The sequence below is a fragment of the Sceloporus occidentalis genome, unplaced genomic scaffold (assembly GCF_023333645.1).
Source record: "Sceloporus occidentalis isolate IW3139 unplaced genomic scaffold, rSceOcc1.0.p SCAF_4, whole genome shotgun sequence".
Lineage (NCBI taxonomy): Eukaryota > Metazoa > Chordata > Lepidosauria > Squamata > Phrynosomatidae > Sceloporus > Sceloporus occidentalis.
The window spans coordinates 1,765,444-1,780,057 of record NW_028316984.1 but is presented as its reverse complement, the minus strand read 5'-3'; the positions used below and the strand labels follow the sequence as shown (position 1 = coordinate 1,780,057).

Here is a 14,614-nt window from a genome sequence, read left to right as displayed (position 1 = left end):
GTTTTTTTGCCTCCCACTGTTGGGTCTTTGCACTTTTTTTCTTGTTTCCTCTATGTCAGTTTGACTATTTTCTCCAGCCCTTTCGCCTTCCTTAATATTGTCTCCCTTCCCCACGGAACTCAGTTTAAAGCCCTCATGATCAAATTCTTGAGACTGTTGGCAAAAACATTTCTTCCAACTGGCATGTAATTCAACCCATCCGTTGCCAGAAGTCCCTCCTTGTGGAACTGCAGCCCATAATCAAAGAATCCAAATCGTTCTCGGTGGCACCATTTGCGGAACCAGTTGTTCACATCCACTATTTTCCTCTCTCTTCCTGGACCATGCCCTTCAACTGGCAGAACAGACAAGATGACCACTTGTGCATCCATTTCTTTCAGCTTCCTACCAAGAGCCTCATAATCCCTTCTGATGTTCTGAAGGCTGTGTCTTGCAGTATCATTGGTTCCCACATGGACCAAAAGGAAGGGGGGTATTGATCAGTAGGCTTGACCAGTCTTGTCAGCCTGTCTGTCACAGAAAAAATGGATCTTCGCCCCAGGGAGACAACACACCTCTTGAGACATCTTGTCCGGCTTACAAATCACTGCTTCTGTACCCCTCAGCAAGGAGTCCCCCACTACGACCATATACCTGCTCCAAGACTTAGTAGCGGCTGTTCCCTCTGGTAGAAATCTCTGGCTCCCCTGCTCTGTCCTTGAAGTCTGTCCATGCTGCTCTTCCTCATCCTCCTTGATAAGGAAAAGAGCTTCAAATTGATTCTCTAGCTGCAAGCTTGCAGAACAATCCCTTGTTGGCCTAGTTCTCTGTGTGACATTCCTCCAGCTGTATGCCACCTGTGTATGTGAACTGACCTCCTCCTCCCTAGCAACCTCCTCTGTGTGGTCCCCATCCAAGACCGTTCATTCCGTTCTGTCCAGGAAATCCTCTTGCTCCCTAATATGCTGAAATGTAGCTACTCTGGACTCCAGTTGCTGTACTTTCTCCTCCAAGAGTGCTACCAACTTGCACTTGGTGCATGTGAAGCTCTCCACATCTGTAGGCAAGAAGGCAAACATCCCACAAGTGTTGCAGGTGACTGCAGCAGTTCCGTCAGTGTCCAATGGGAGTCAGTGTCCAATGGGCTCATGGGAGTTGAGATCCAGCAATATCTGGATGATAATATTTGAAGGGTAGTCTCATTTTATATTAGCCTGTACATCTGTTGAGATAACCTTCAGAGGCCCTCCTCTGTTCTGTACACTTCCAGAGGTTCACTTAGTTTGGACTTGAGAGAGGGCTTCAATTATGAAGAAAGAGTGAGAGATCTCAGAATATGATCCATATTAAATCTCTTCCCTGCATGGCAACCAATAGGAGACAGTGTTTAAAACTCTTACCTTTCACTCCCTTTTCTCCTCGTGGCCCTGGGTAACCTTGTCTGCCTGCAGGACCTTGAAGTCCGGGGAGTCCTTTCTGCCCAAAATAATACTCTGTAGAGTTGGAAAATAAGAATATTAAAAGAATACTGAACAATGTGTACCTGCAACTTTGGATTAATTTAATTATACTGTTACTTAAGCTCTACTACCATGAACAATGAAAAGTTCCTAGGACAACTTTACTGGGCCAAGTTTCCTTTGGTCAAGAAAGCACTGGGGGTTAGACCCAAATTCTAAATACAGCATTGACTTATTAAATCAAGTTGGTAGTCCCAGCTAGAGTAGACCCACTGAATTAGTTGCCTTCTGGTTATCTCTAATAAAGAATTCTAATAGTCTGAATGAGTTATATTTAACAGATATAGACCTTGAGTACTTTCAAGATCAGAAATCAAGACAAGAAAAGGTAATTTTTGAGGCAAGTTTCCATCAAGCAGAACTTAGGATCATCACAAGTTTTGATTTTCACAGGAACAACTTGAAGCACTATGAAAACCAGCAAAACTAATTTGATCAGTTATAGTGAGACAGTGGCCAGAATTCATTTGTGCATTTACAAATGTGTAACTCTCTTATTTACATAGCTATATAGTGTCTCCCAGCCTGGCCCATTCTGTACTTCACTTACGAAGCAGTAGCCTCTGTGAGCAACAGGAGTCTGTTCCCCTATCACTCAGGAAACAGCTGACTGAAGTTTCCACCCATTCCTATGAGCTATCTCCAGTAGGACAGCCAGAAGCAGGCTCAGTGCTCATGCAATATGTGTGTGTGAAAAAGCTAGCCACCTAGTTCCTGATTGACAGGGGGACAGATCCCTGTTGCTCATAGTGGCTGCTGCCCATTATTGGCTGCCTTAGTGAATTTTATCCATTGTTTTGAAATATTCTTTCCAAGTTCTCAAATAAACCATAAAAGGCTTAAGAAAAGTAGGACTCAGGATACATGCAGTAAAGAATTGATATGTGGTCAACTTCCACACAAAGTTTTTAATGCATACCCATGTGTGCATACATACTCATAAACCTGTAGCATGTGTTAACAAATTACCAAATCTGACCCTGGATTTCTGCCATATTTTACACAGTGGCAAACATATTTGTTATCACATAATATATGAAGTGGGCCATGGAATTCTAAGAACTTGCACTATTCTTGCTCAACAGCTACTGAACAACACCTGGGCAAATAGTCAATATAAACATGACATGAGTAAATTGTCACAAGGAAGCAAAATTTAAAATAAATGACTATTGCTAATGAACATTTTTAATCAGTCTTCTGCTTCAGGATGCCCTGCCAAGTGGAAAATTTCAAATTCTCATTTGTCTTTCAGTTTCAAGATGGCTGCTGGTACTGCTATCGCTTCTTCTTCTTCTATTTTCTTATACCCCACCTTTCTGCCAACATAGGAACTCAAAGTGGCTAATAACAAATTGTAATAATTAATAATAATTTATTAATTAAGAAAGTCGAATGGAATTTTATTGGGGAGCATAACCACATAATTTCCTAAACATATTATTTAGTTACAAATCTTCTGGTTCCTTACCTGAACTTCCTGGAGGGCCAGGTGCCCCAGGGAATCCAGGGGATCCAGGAGCACCATCTAAACCTGGAGGGCCAGGATAAGCAGCTGGGAAACCTGGATCACCAATAAAACCTTTGGGCCCCATTTCTCCAGGCAAACCTCTTCTCGCGGAGGCATCTGAAATGGGAAGATTTGGTTAGGTAACAAGATTTTTAGAATGCTCTAGATAAAAACATACTGATTACACACCCCAGGATGCATGGATTATCAGAATAGTACCACAGAGTCATAGAGCTAGAAAGGACCTCAAGGGCCATGTAATCCAACCCCTTTAGTTTGGTCTATGACCATAAATAAATGATGATGATGATGATGATGATGATGATGATGATGATGATGAATCCAACCTCTTGTCAGCACAGGGAAGGATCACTTTCAGGTGAAGCATCATTGATAGATAGCCATTTGCCATATAAATATTAAGGTTCTTAATAAAAAGTTAGGGCTGGAGTAAAGTAGTTTGTTAAAAGCTGAACTGTTAAAGGGACTGGAGATAGGTAACTCTAAACCTTACTCTAGTATTCTGTTCATTGGTTATTTGTTTTATTTCTTCTACATTATCTCTTCTCCATTTGTATATAAAGTGCTGATAGAATTGCTGGTGAAGATGTATAACAGTACAGTCATACTGGTGGTAAAATCCAAAACTCCAAGTCTGTAACTGGTAGGCACAGACATCTCTCTTTAACAATTCCTCAAACCAAGTGGAGACCAAATTTTAGTTCTGTAGATGTTTTGAACTTCAGCTCCCAAAATTCCCACACAGCTTGGCTGATGTTCAGAGATTCTGAGAACTGAAGTCCAAAACACTTGGAAGACCAAAGTTTGGGAACCCCTGCTTTAACCAATTTTTAATATCACATCCACATAATGTACACACATCCACATAACATAATGAAGAGTGCATTCATTGAGGAAACATGCTTACACAGCATACAAGATGGCAGAGGGTTTATCTAACCCAACAAAGTGAAGTGAATGTTTCGTTGGGATTTCAAAATAAAATGACAAACATTACAATGTAAGGAAAGTTTAATAAAACATAAAAAAAGAAATATGAACTAAAGAAGTGAATTTGTTCTGCCTACATCAAAGTCTAAATAACAAAGTACTAGGAAATTACCATCAGATGATCCTTGCAGGCCAGGTCTGCCAGGACTCCCTTGCTCACCCCTGTCTCCCTGAGGTCCAGGAACACCTCTAGCTCCCCAGTCACCTCTTCCACCTGAAAACATCATCCCCAAAAGAACAGATTAAATCTCAGTCATACAGATACAAGTGGAATTTGACACCAATTTAGTGATTTCAATTCCAGTTTAGTGATTTCCCTCTTTCTCATTTCTTGTACATGCTCTTTTATTTCTTAGCTCAGTTGAAAGTTCTTTAGACATCCACTCTGGGTTCTTTAGACACCTCATTGGAACTGTTTGAAACTGTGTCTTCAATATCTTGCTTTTAAGAAACTCCCATCCATCACGAACCCCCTTCTCTTTTATTACTCCTGGTCATGGGATCACACCCAGTACTGTATTTCCCTAGGGTTACTGAGATCAGCTTTAAGTCTGGAATGCATGTCTGACTTGGCTTTCCCTTTCCGCTATATAACAAACTCCAGTAGAAAATGGTCATTCCCATCTAAGGATCTTGCACCCCATTAACCATGTCATGACTGTGGTGTGTGTGTGTGCATTGTCTTCATTTGTCAGAATGGCATAATCTGCAACATGTTTAATCATCCTATTGTGTATCCTCTTGTACTATCACCAGGGCTAGCCTCCTGGGACAAAACACATGGTCATTCCCAAGTCTCAGATTCTAGCCCTGAAATCTCAAGGCCTAGGGTTGTCCTGACTTGTCCAGTCCAATGATACCACAGAAATTATTTTGTTGAAAAGTGTAAGCAGTCACTTCAAACTGCTACACTGTGCTGGCTGGGATTTTCTGTGAATTGTAGTCCAAAAAAGAAGTTTTGTGAGCTCTCATTCTAAGTTTCTTATTTTCTTCATAAACCAAAGCAGCATACATACCTCAATGCTGCAATAAAATTTGCTCTTTAAGTAAAGTTCGTGTTCTTTTAGGAACTGCCATTTATTAAACAAGCTTTACTAAAGAGTCACAATCTGTGGCCCTCTATCTGATAAAATGATAATTTTATTTATATTAAAATGTGGGCAAAGAATGGGTCCCTGGACATTGGTGGACTGCAATTTTCATCAGCTCTAGCCAGTGTACAAATGCTAAAAGCTTAAGTCCAATAATACTGGGGAAGGCTGCACTTTGCCAACCCTGGTTTATGCATTTATACCCTACCCTTCTGTCAAAAAATAAAAAATGCTCAGAGCAAACTCCACAAGAACTCCACAAATCTTTATTAAAGTACGTTCTAAAAGAAATAGAAGCTCTACCTTTTATGAGTCTGGGACGAAGCGCATAACTTGGTGGTCCTTGAATACCCCGGTCTCCTGGTTCTCCCTGTGTAAATTCAAATATTTTAAGCTTGTGATTGAAAGATAACTACAATATATTTTAAAAGTTCTATACTTTCAAAAGGATAGGATGCTTGGGAGGATGACCAAAGAAACACTGAACTTTAACAGGAACAGTCTATGAAAATGCTTCTGTTCTGGACACCAGTCAGGTTCATTTACTATGTAAGAAAATAATTCAATTAATGAACTACCTTCATTCCTTTTTGACCAGCAGTACCAGAGATGCCATCCTGTCCTGGGAAACCCTGAAATACATATGAGAACAATTACTTTAAAACATTGGCAGGGAATGTTTTTTCCAGTTGACATCTGCATTACCTTGGTCAGCACTTGTGGATTCCACATTTCAGTGGTGGGTGAGGTCAGAATAAAAAAAATATGAGGACAGAGCAAAGAGCTTGACAAAAAGAGGGGCATATGTAGACATCTTCCATATAGACACATTCAGTTACACACACACTGACCTACATACATCTCTATGTAGCTCTTTCTTCTTGCACCCCTGTCTACCTCCCAGATGACACCTATTTCAAGGCAGCCTCACCTAATGTTTGTGATCCCCCAGCCACCTGTCTGCCTCCTAGTCTGCATCTGTGTCTCTTGTTTCCTTGAAAGAGACAGTCGCAATGGCTGGTAGGCAGCCACTTGCCCAGTCACAACTTTTCTGCCTCCTGTGTTTGTCTTCCAGTTTACCTCCTTTCTCCTCTTGCTGTCTTTGCTTTTGCAGAAAAAGAGAGAGCTGGTAGAAGCTCAGCTGTTTCCTTTCCAGTTGGTTGACGTAAGTAACATGCAGCTTAAAGAACAAGTATCCAAATTTGTTTCCTTTTCTTTCCTCACCTATTTATTTTTCTGTGTCATATCTTTGTAAGACTGGGCAAAGGCTGTCCTCTTTTTAATAATCTTATGGCCCACACAATTTCGCATGATTTCCTCTCCCTTCCAGCAACCCTCTTGTCCTATCTCACATTGCTGTGGATGGCCTTCACTCTCCTCAGGTGTGTTGGGGGGAAAAAGAGATAGGAGGCTTTATCTCTGACATTCCATATGGTCCATACAGACAGGCCAAAATAAAGCTGCTTTGGGTCACTTTGGAAGTATGTTGTTTAAATGACACACACACATCTTAAGAGGCCAGAAGCTGCACTCCAGTCCTTAGCTTCTTGCCTTTTAGGACACATGCATAATTTAAACAGCATACCTCCAAAGTGACCCAAAGCAGTTTTACTTTGGCCTGTCTGTACAGGCTCATAGATTCACTTATCTCAGGATCCTAATTTTGAGAGTGCATACTTACCACATTTCCATCAGCTCCTTTGAGGCCATTGATTCCTGGCAAACCCTATAAATTATAGTAATAAACATAATGTTAATCAATTCATTCATCTTCTGCTCCTTTCTGAAATATGTTTGATTATGTATGAAACTATAAGAGAGAATAAGATTTAAAAGCCAAATTCAGTAACATTGCCATTTTCTTCCTACACATGAAGATTTAGACCACATCTTCCCACCCTACCCACTAGGTATAACTGTCCTATACCGACATCCCTGGATTTCTGTATGTGTGTGTGACATGAGAATAGACTGGAGTCACTTGAAACCCAGTGTACATAAAACCAGATGTACTGGTTCAAATTCCCCAGACCCACATACAAACTGGAAACATCTGTCAGGTTTCATGAATATAAACATGAATACTACTTAGGCATTAAACCCACACAAAGATGTTCTGGAGTAGTCTAAATGGAACAGACATGTCTGAAGCAGGGGGCGAGAAGGTACAATCTTGCCACCCCACATGTGGGAATAAGTTAGGGAAAAGACATAATGGAATCTAGATTAAAACCAACACAGATATATATCTCCTGGCAAGGGACATAATACACCTGAACTGTGGTGGCATTTTCTATTCTCACTATGGAGATTACTGGATCTCATGGAATCTATCTGTCAGATTATCAGCAACTAAAACTAAATAGAAATTAAACAGCTGTATATTTGACTCCAATTTGGTTCATATTGGTTTTCAATGTGAAAGTGTGAATCTGGTGTCCTCTCTTTGTCTGAATGAATGTGTGCCTTCAAGTCTCCTATCAATTTATGGCAACCCCATGAATTTCATGCAGTTTTCTTAGGCAAGAAAAACAGAAGAAAAATATATCAAATAATTAATAAGAAATAAATAATGTCTCCTTGGTTTTAATAATATACTTACTCTTGGTCCTGGAAAGCCTGTCACTCCATCTTCTCCCTTTTCTGAAATATATGGATAGAAACCCTATTTCCAATAAACAGAAACAAAAATTTAGATCTAATTTATTATTACAGTTCAATTTAGCATAACAGCATATGGCATGGAGATTATCTTGTGTATTCTTCTTGGGTATTGGGATGCATATTGAGAGTTTCCAATCTATGAGCCATTGTTTTGTTTTCCATATTTGTTGACAGCAAATATAGCAACTGTAATCTTTTCTGATTTTGTACCCAAGATTTTGCATTGAATTAAGAAGGAAATCTTTTTGGTTTAGGAATTATAAACAAAAGCAAAACTCTATTATGAAAGTTTAATAATGAACTCAGTTTATTTCTGTTGTAGTTCTATAATTCTGCACCATAATATTGCCAGTCAAGGCATTTTAAAAGTGGAAAACACTATCTAAGTATGGCATATGACTACTCTGCCATTTCCTGTTATATCATTACAGATATTAAACACAGGAGTGATGGTAATTCATTTCTATGTACTTACTGGAATTCCAGGTTGTCCCCTTATTCCTTTTATTCCTTTCACACCCTAAAAATATATAAAAACAGAGCATTTAATGCGTGCATTTTTGTATTAATAATAAAAAGCACGTTTAGGATACAGCCTAGTCTTATACTACATTTATAACTGGACATGTAAAATTTTAGATGTAAGCTGGCTGCACTGATGTATCTTTAGAGACACTCTTGCTGACCCTGGAGACAAACCAGCATTGGCAGTCCACTGACATTTTTCCATTACCAGGGAATAGAAAAGAGGAGGTCAGAATTGAAAATTGGGAGAGAATCTTAAATTCATTGAGTTCTATATTTTTAGGCAGTAGATTAGATAACATCAGTGCACTGGTTCCAGTTTTGGACCTCTGCTTCTGCACTAGGCCATAGTCTGATCTGCACTGCCAAAACTGAGTGCCGTGGCATGGCAGCAAAATTTTGTTTTGCATGGAGATGAAATTTTGAAAGCTGCAGGAAAAGACATCCAGTTTGTTTAAACTGTACATTCAGGCTAAAACAAAATATGTGCAGAATGCCTTTAAAATAGAGGAAAATAGCACTTCCTGAAAGGTTCCAGAAGTGCAAGTATATCTAAAATAAGGAGCACTTTCCTACATGCTTTGTTTTAGAGTGCTTCTGAAATTTGGTAGTGTACCTCCAATTTACTGGCAATGGTAGAAGCTGAAGAGTAAAAGGAAACGAGGTCCCATGTGCCCAAAAATGTTATTATCTTAAAAATGCCTTCCTTCTAATACTCAGAGTGTCCACTTTGTTGAGAATGTAGTGGGCAATTCCAGAAATTTCTGGCAAGAGCCCCTGAAGAAGGTCAGTTAGTGACAAGGCCGAAATGTGCTGGGCTTTTTAAGATAATAAATTTTTTGGACCATCAACAGCACGTGGGACCTTGTTTCCTTTTACACTTCTACAGTGAAATGGTAGGTGCTGCACATTGACTGTGTTGACTTTTCCTAGCTGGAAAAGATCACATCACTCTCTTGGCTGTAGCCAAACTGATTTCTTTAATCAGTCATCCTTCTGTCAGCTAACATCTGACCTTCTGTCAGCTAACATCTTGAGCTCACTGGAGACCAGTATCTTGTCAGGTTCGCTAGGCATTGTGTAATATGGTTATATGGGATTGGTTTCAATTCACATGGCATGTCTTTTTGCCATCATAGACACAGTGCCCACAGGGTGGTATAGTGACCATAGGGACTGCATCCTATAGCCATCAGAATGAATATATGTGTGTGTGTGTGTGTGTGTGTGTGTGTGTGTGTTTGTGCTCCTTGAGTTTATAGAGCACATGATCTAAAGATATATTTTGCATCACTTCACTTTACCGCCTGAAACAGAAGTTTTGTTGTTGGCTATGCAATGCAAATAGTAAAAGGTTTATAAGGGGAAAACAGCCAAGCTGCTTAAGAAATGTACAGGGGAGCACTTTTATAAAATAAGGAGATTATCATGCTGGCAAAAAAGATGGGAACATAGTGGTGTGCTCCCATCAATATTGCACGATAACACGATGATTATCACATGATGTCATGATTATCCTGCAATTATCCCATGAATAAGGAATTCTAGTGCCACTTTTTATTCACGGAAAAAAATAAAAATAAAAAGCAGTGCTAGAATTCCTCTTTATTCAGGGGATAATCGCAACGTCACGCAATGTTCTGTGATAATTATTGCATTATTGTCCAACATTGACGTGAGCATACCATTATGCTCCCATCTGTTTTTGTCAGTGTGATAATCTCTTCAGAATCACCAAAACAGGTGATTTTCATGGTGAGCCACTTTTGGTAGTAACACTGTTCTGCAACAGACCTTAGATTCTTTTTAAAAAATTATTATGAAGACAGAGTGCCCTCCCTCCATAACTGTCATCTTTCGGCCTGTGAGGGAGAGAACAGGCTGGCCCAGCGTCATCAGGGGCTAGCCTGAAGACAGAGTGCCCTCCCTCCATAACTATCATCTTTCGGCCGTTGAGGGAGAGAACAGGCTGGCCCAGCGTCATCAGAGGCTAGCCTGAAGATACAGTGTATCTTAATGTGTATTTTATCCATAATTGTAATGTTTTATTAGTTTTATGTATCTATTGTAGATTTTTTCTTGTACTATTTTATAATTTTCTTGTACTATGATCTATTTGGAATAGCGGTTTATAAATAAAACATATTATTATTATTATTATTATTATTATTATTATTATGAATATTTTTATTGAGATTATATAGATGCATTAAAATGAAAAAAGAGGGGAAACCTCCCACAAAGCAAGACATAAAGAATAAAGATTAAAGAACAAAGAGAAAGATGATTTCCATTCTTCCCGACTGTCTAACCATTTTGTATTATGGTAAAAAGAAAGGCATCAGAATCTTGCCTAGGGTATGGTTTCATTACTAACTCATTAAACTGTTGTCCCCATTCTACCCTTGAGCAGATTGACCCCTTTTGTAGCTATCTACCATGGCGTTTCATCATGCTGGCCTGTGATTGACAAGGGGTAAGGAAAGTTTTGCCAGAATACTGGGAATATTGTTATTGTTGCTCCATTTTGTACCTTTCATGATTCATTTTATATCCTCGACTTAAATAAAATGTTGCAGTGAAATAAGTTAATCCCCCCCCCCCCCAGTGTAGTAAAGCAGAGTTAATTTGAATCAATATGGTCAATCTTATGTTACTGCTATTGTTCCATTCCTTCCCCATGACTCTGGAATGATTTTGTGATTATTCAGTTGAAAATATGGTGCTGTTCAATTCAATAGAATTATGGGGTTCAGTAAAAAATTGTTTGGCTTCCAGAAGAAAGTTTAACTAAATGATTGTACTGTTTCATTTTCAACATGCAAACTATGGACACAAATATTCACTATTTTTGTGAAAAAAGAGCATTTAGGAATTTCTGAGTTAGTTTCTTTTCCCTGTGAAATGAATACTCGGTGTGATTTTCAGTCATATTTGTAATTACCTTGTAGTCGTTTGAAATTACATCTGTTGAAATGACCAACTCTCTTGTTGATGGAAGCCCAGGGGGACCAGGTGGGCCAGGATCACCCTGCAGGACAGACAGCCACAGGGATAATGTCCAACGAGTTAAACACGGGCTTAGCAATAGCCAAACATACGGTTTGAATGCTCATGAGTGAACAATTTTAAGGAACAGTTTTTATATTATAGTCATTTTTATATTATATCATACTCATTTTTCATGCCTGGGAACCTGGGATGCTATAAATATATTTTCTCACTTAAATAGCTACTCTGGGAGGATCCAAGAAGCCACTGGTATTGCAGTAAGGAAAGATATTTATTATTTAACATCCTGAATTCAGAAACTAAGCAGAGTCAGGCCAGTTTCATACCTGGCAAGCTTTCACCTGAGTATTAACTAGATTCAATCCTGTCTTCAGGATTTCAGGCAGGATTCTTTCCTAGCCCATTGCTGTCAGTCAGAGATAACAATATTTGGCCAGATGGACTGGATATAAGCAGCTCCCCAAATTCTTTTTTTCCCTCTGACACAAATTCAGTTAAAATATTTGTTTTCCAGAATCCCACAATTGCAATTCCCCACATCATGCGTATCAGTGTGCATCATAGCCACAGACTGCAGCACTGTCTGCAAGGCTATGACCTTTGCCCAGACAGGTATATCACCATGAGGCCAGGTATTCTTTTTATAAGAGATTTTTTTTTGTTTTTGTTTTTACCAAGGGTTGGAAAGCTTTTCCTGAGATGTCCATTTTCCTTAACTGAAGTCAGTTTGGGATTGGGATGGCACTGTTACATCCCTGTAAGCTTTGTCCTTTACAATGTTCTCACTTTCTTCAGATCTGCTACTTTGGACTCAAGGGAGTGATCTCCAGGAGCTCAGTCTACTGAGCACATACCCCACCAGTTTTGCCTGAAAGGCAGACAGCCATATGTGTGGCACTCAGTTGCAATACAAACTAAAAACATGGGCAAGCTTTTACCTTCCTAGATGTTATTTTAATTATATTGTGATTTGGGATGTTTGCCTGAAAAATTCAACTAAAGAAGGGATTGAGTTCTTGCTTTCTTTGCCCTATTGCTAAACTTACACATATGCTTATGTGTTTCACTTTTTTTACAAGATATTCTGAGACATTTTATAACCAGTGCTGAGAAGCTTTGTCACTGGAGCCCTCCTTGTACTCAGGAACTGGTTTTACATGCCATGGCTACTTTCTCCCAACTACTGCTGCACTCAGCTAGAGTACTAAATGGTGAAGAGACAGATACCCTTCAATGAATAATAAAATAATACACACTCATCTACTGAACCTGACTCAGATTCAGGAGTAGCAAGAGGACATGTATAACTAATATGGAATTCACTACTGCAAAATCTATGAATGGCCACTCAGCTAGATAGCATTAAAGAGAAAAAAAGATCAAATTAGACAGATGATAGATTTATCAAATCAGGCATGATGGCTAAATGGAAATAAATAAATTGAACTAATAAACAGAATTAAATATCAAGCAAGTGTCATGAACTTCATGCTTTTTTTCCTTGAGACTTTCTGAGGTACTTGGCCAGCCACAGCTTTTCTCCTAGTTAGTACTATGCCACTTAATCTATACTAGTCAAAATCAAAGAATAGTAACTTCAAGATGTATTTTTATATTCTGTTACAAATGGCAGTGGTAATATTTATTTTACCTTGTCACCCGTATCTCCATAAAAGCCAATACCCTTGTTGCCCTGAAAAGACATTGATTAACATTTAGCTAACATTTTAGACGGAGAAAATAATGTACCTAACGAAGTAACAATCTAGGAATTGTGTCCCTTTCGCTAATATCACTAATGTAAATAGTCACATATATCTGCGGTTTGGTTGGTTTCCTATACTATTTTAAAAATCTGTTCTTAGAACAATAAAAGATAGAACAATAAATGCATGTTCATCAATAAATCTTAAATTGTCACAAAATCCCCTAATTAACATTTGTGTTACCTTCCACTTTCATCAACCTGTGTGAGCAAAGAACATTTTCTCTACTGATGATGATTTTGAATTATGCCACATTATAGATATGCCCCATGGTCTAATTTCCACCAGGGGCATGGGTAGTCAATAGTGATACAAAATCACTGAAGGTGTTCATGCTCCTTGTAGGGAAATATATGACTGTTCAGGTACATAAGAGGATAGGCAGCCAAAGAACTACTAGTCTAAGCTACATTCTCAGCTCTCTTTTGGACAGCTCAGGTTAAAGCGAACCAATTCTCCAAATGGTCATAAGAGGTTTAAGAGGGGTAGAGGCTGTCTTGTTTCCCTTCCTTCACTCTTTCTCTCAGTAGCTATAGTATTTCCAGCAAGAAGGGGCTTTCTACAGGGCTGACCAGATACTGAATCATATTTTCAGGTGAATTGCTAAGAGTGGCTCTATGTCACCCTTGGAATTAGCGTCTACTGGGATTTGCCCAGTAGAATTAGACAGAACAGAGGAAAGTGGGTGGTGACTGGCCATCAATGTGCAGTTTTATTTTGGGGCTGGCTAATATTGCCATTGTCAAGTAAATGTGCACAGAATTTTCATGGAACACAGTAAGTCAGGTTTCTGAGTTCTTAATTTTGGGGTGATTTTTAAGACCAGCATTTGCTTATGGGCAAATTTATTAGAATGATAGGTTCTTCAGAATCTTATTCTCGTCCTATTATGCACTGTTGTCAAAAGCACAGTCAATGGAACAGTAGCTATCAATGGTACATGCAACATTAAATACTTATTTCTATGAATCAGCACTGAGTGCTCACAGATTTTCTGCACATTACTACTGTATAAATGCTTATTCCATTGTGTCCCAATAGATAGGGATCAGGCAATGGTGCAAACTTTTCCTTTGGTGAAATGACTAACACCTCCTACATGTTTATGTTACATAGACTCAAGATGAAAGCAAAAATAAAAGAGAGACTTACTTGAGGTCCTGGAGGACCTGGTGCTCCTGGAGGCCCCTAAGGGGAAAAGATTCCAAAAATAGAGACCTTTTAGACATGTTCCATGCAATTATATCTACAAATTAAATAATTTCATATTTAATATACTAAACATACCTAGCATATGTAGTTTTCTTAAAATAGGGTTTTAATATTATTTATAGAGCCTTACTGTCCTTTATGTTTTCTTATTAGTTTTCAGTTAGCTAAAATGACCAGCATTTCCTAATTAAAAAGGTATAAAACTTATAACAATTTAAAGTCCAGTGTACACACACTTCTGGATATTGCTGCTCTCTGCATTAATGTAATAACTCATCAGGGCAGATACAGAATAGAAGCACTTCCCCAGAAAACCCCATGACA

The 14,614-nt window shown here is 38.8% G+C and overlaps 1 protein-coding gene across 1 annotated transcript in view; it reads right to left on the bottom strand.

Moving 5' to 3' along the window:
- The window catches only part of LOC149313404 (uncharacterized), a 218,591-nt gene that overhangs the window by 93,112 nt on the left and 110,865 nt on the right, over positions 1-14,614 (bottom strand). The window contains exons 11-21 of the mRNA XM_089519047.1: positions 14,231-14,266; positions 12,964-13,005; positions 11,245-11,331; positions 8,251-8,295; positions 7,714-7,776; positions 6,793-6,837; positions 5,690-5,743; positions 5,415-5,481; positions 4,133-4,234; positions 2,971-3,126; positions 1,380-1,472 (exon numbers count right to left, since the gene is read on the bottom strand). Of these exons, the coding sequence (XP_089375173.1) occupies positions 1,380-1,472; positions 2,971-3,126; positions 4,133-4,234; positions 5,415-5,481; positions 5,690-5,743; positions 6,793-6,837; positions 7,714-7,776; positions 8,251-8,295; positions 11,245-11,331; positions 12,964-13,005; positions 14,231-14,266 (790 nt within the window). The remainder of the gene's footprint in view (positions 1-1,379; positions 1,473-2,970; positions 3,127-4,132; positions 4,235-5,414; positions 5,482-5,689; positions 5,744-6,792; positions 6,838-7,713; positions 7,777-8,250; positions 8,296-11,244; positions 11,332-12,963; positions 13,006-14,230; positions 14,267-14,614) is intronic.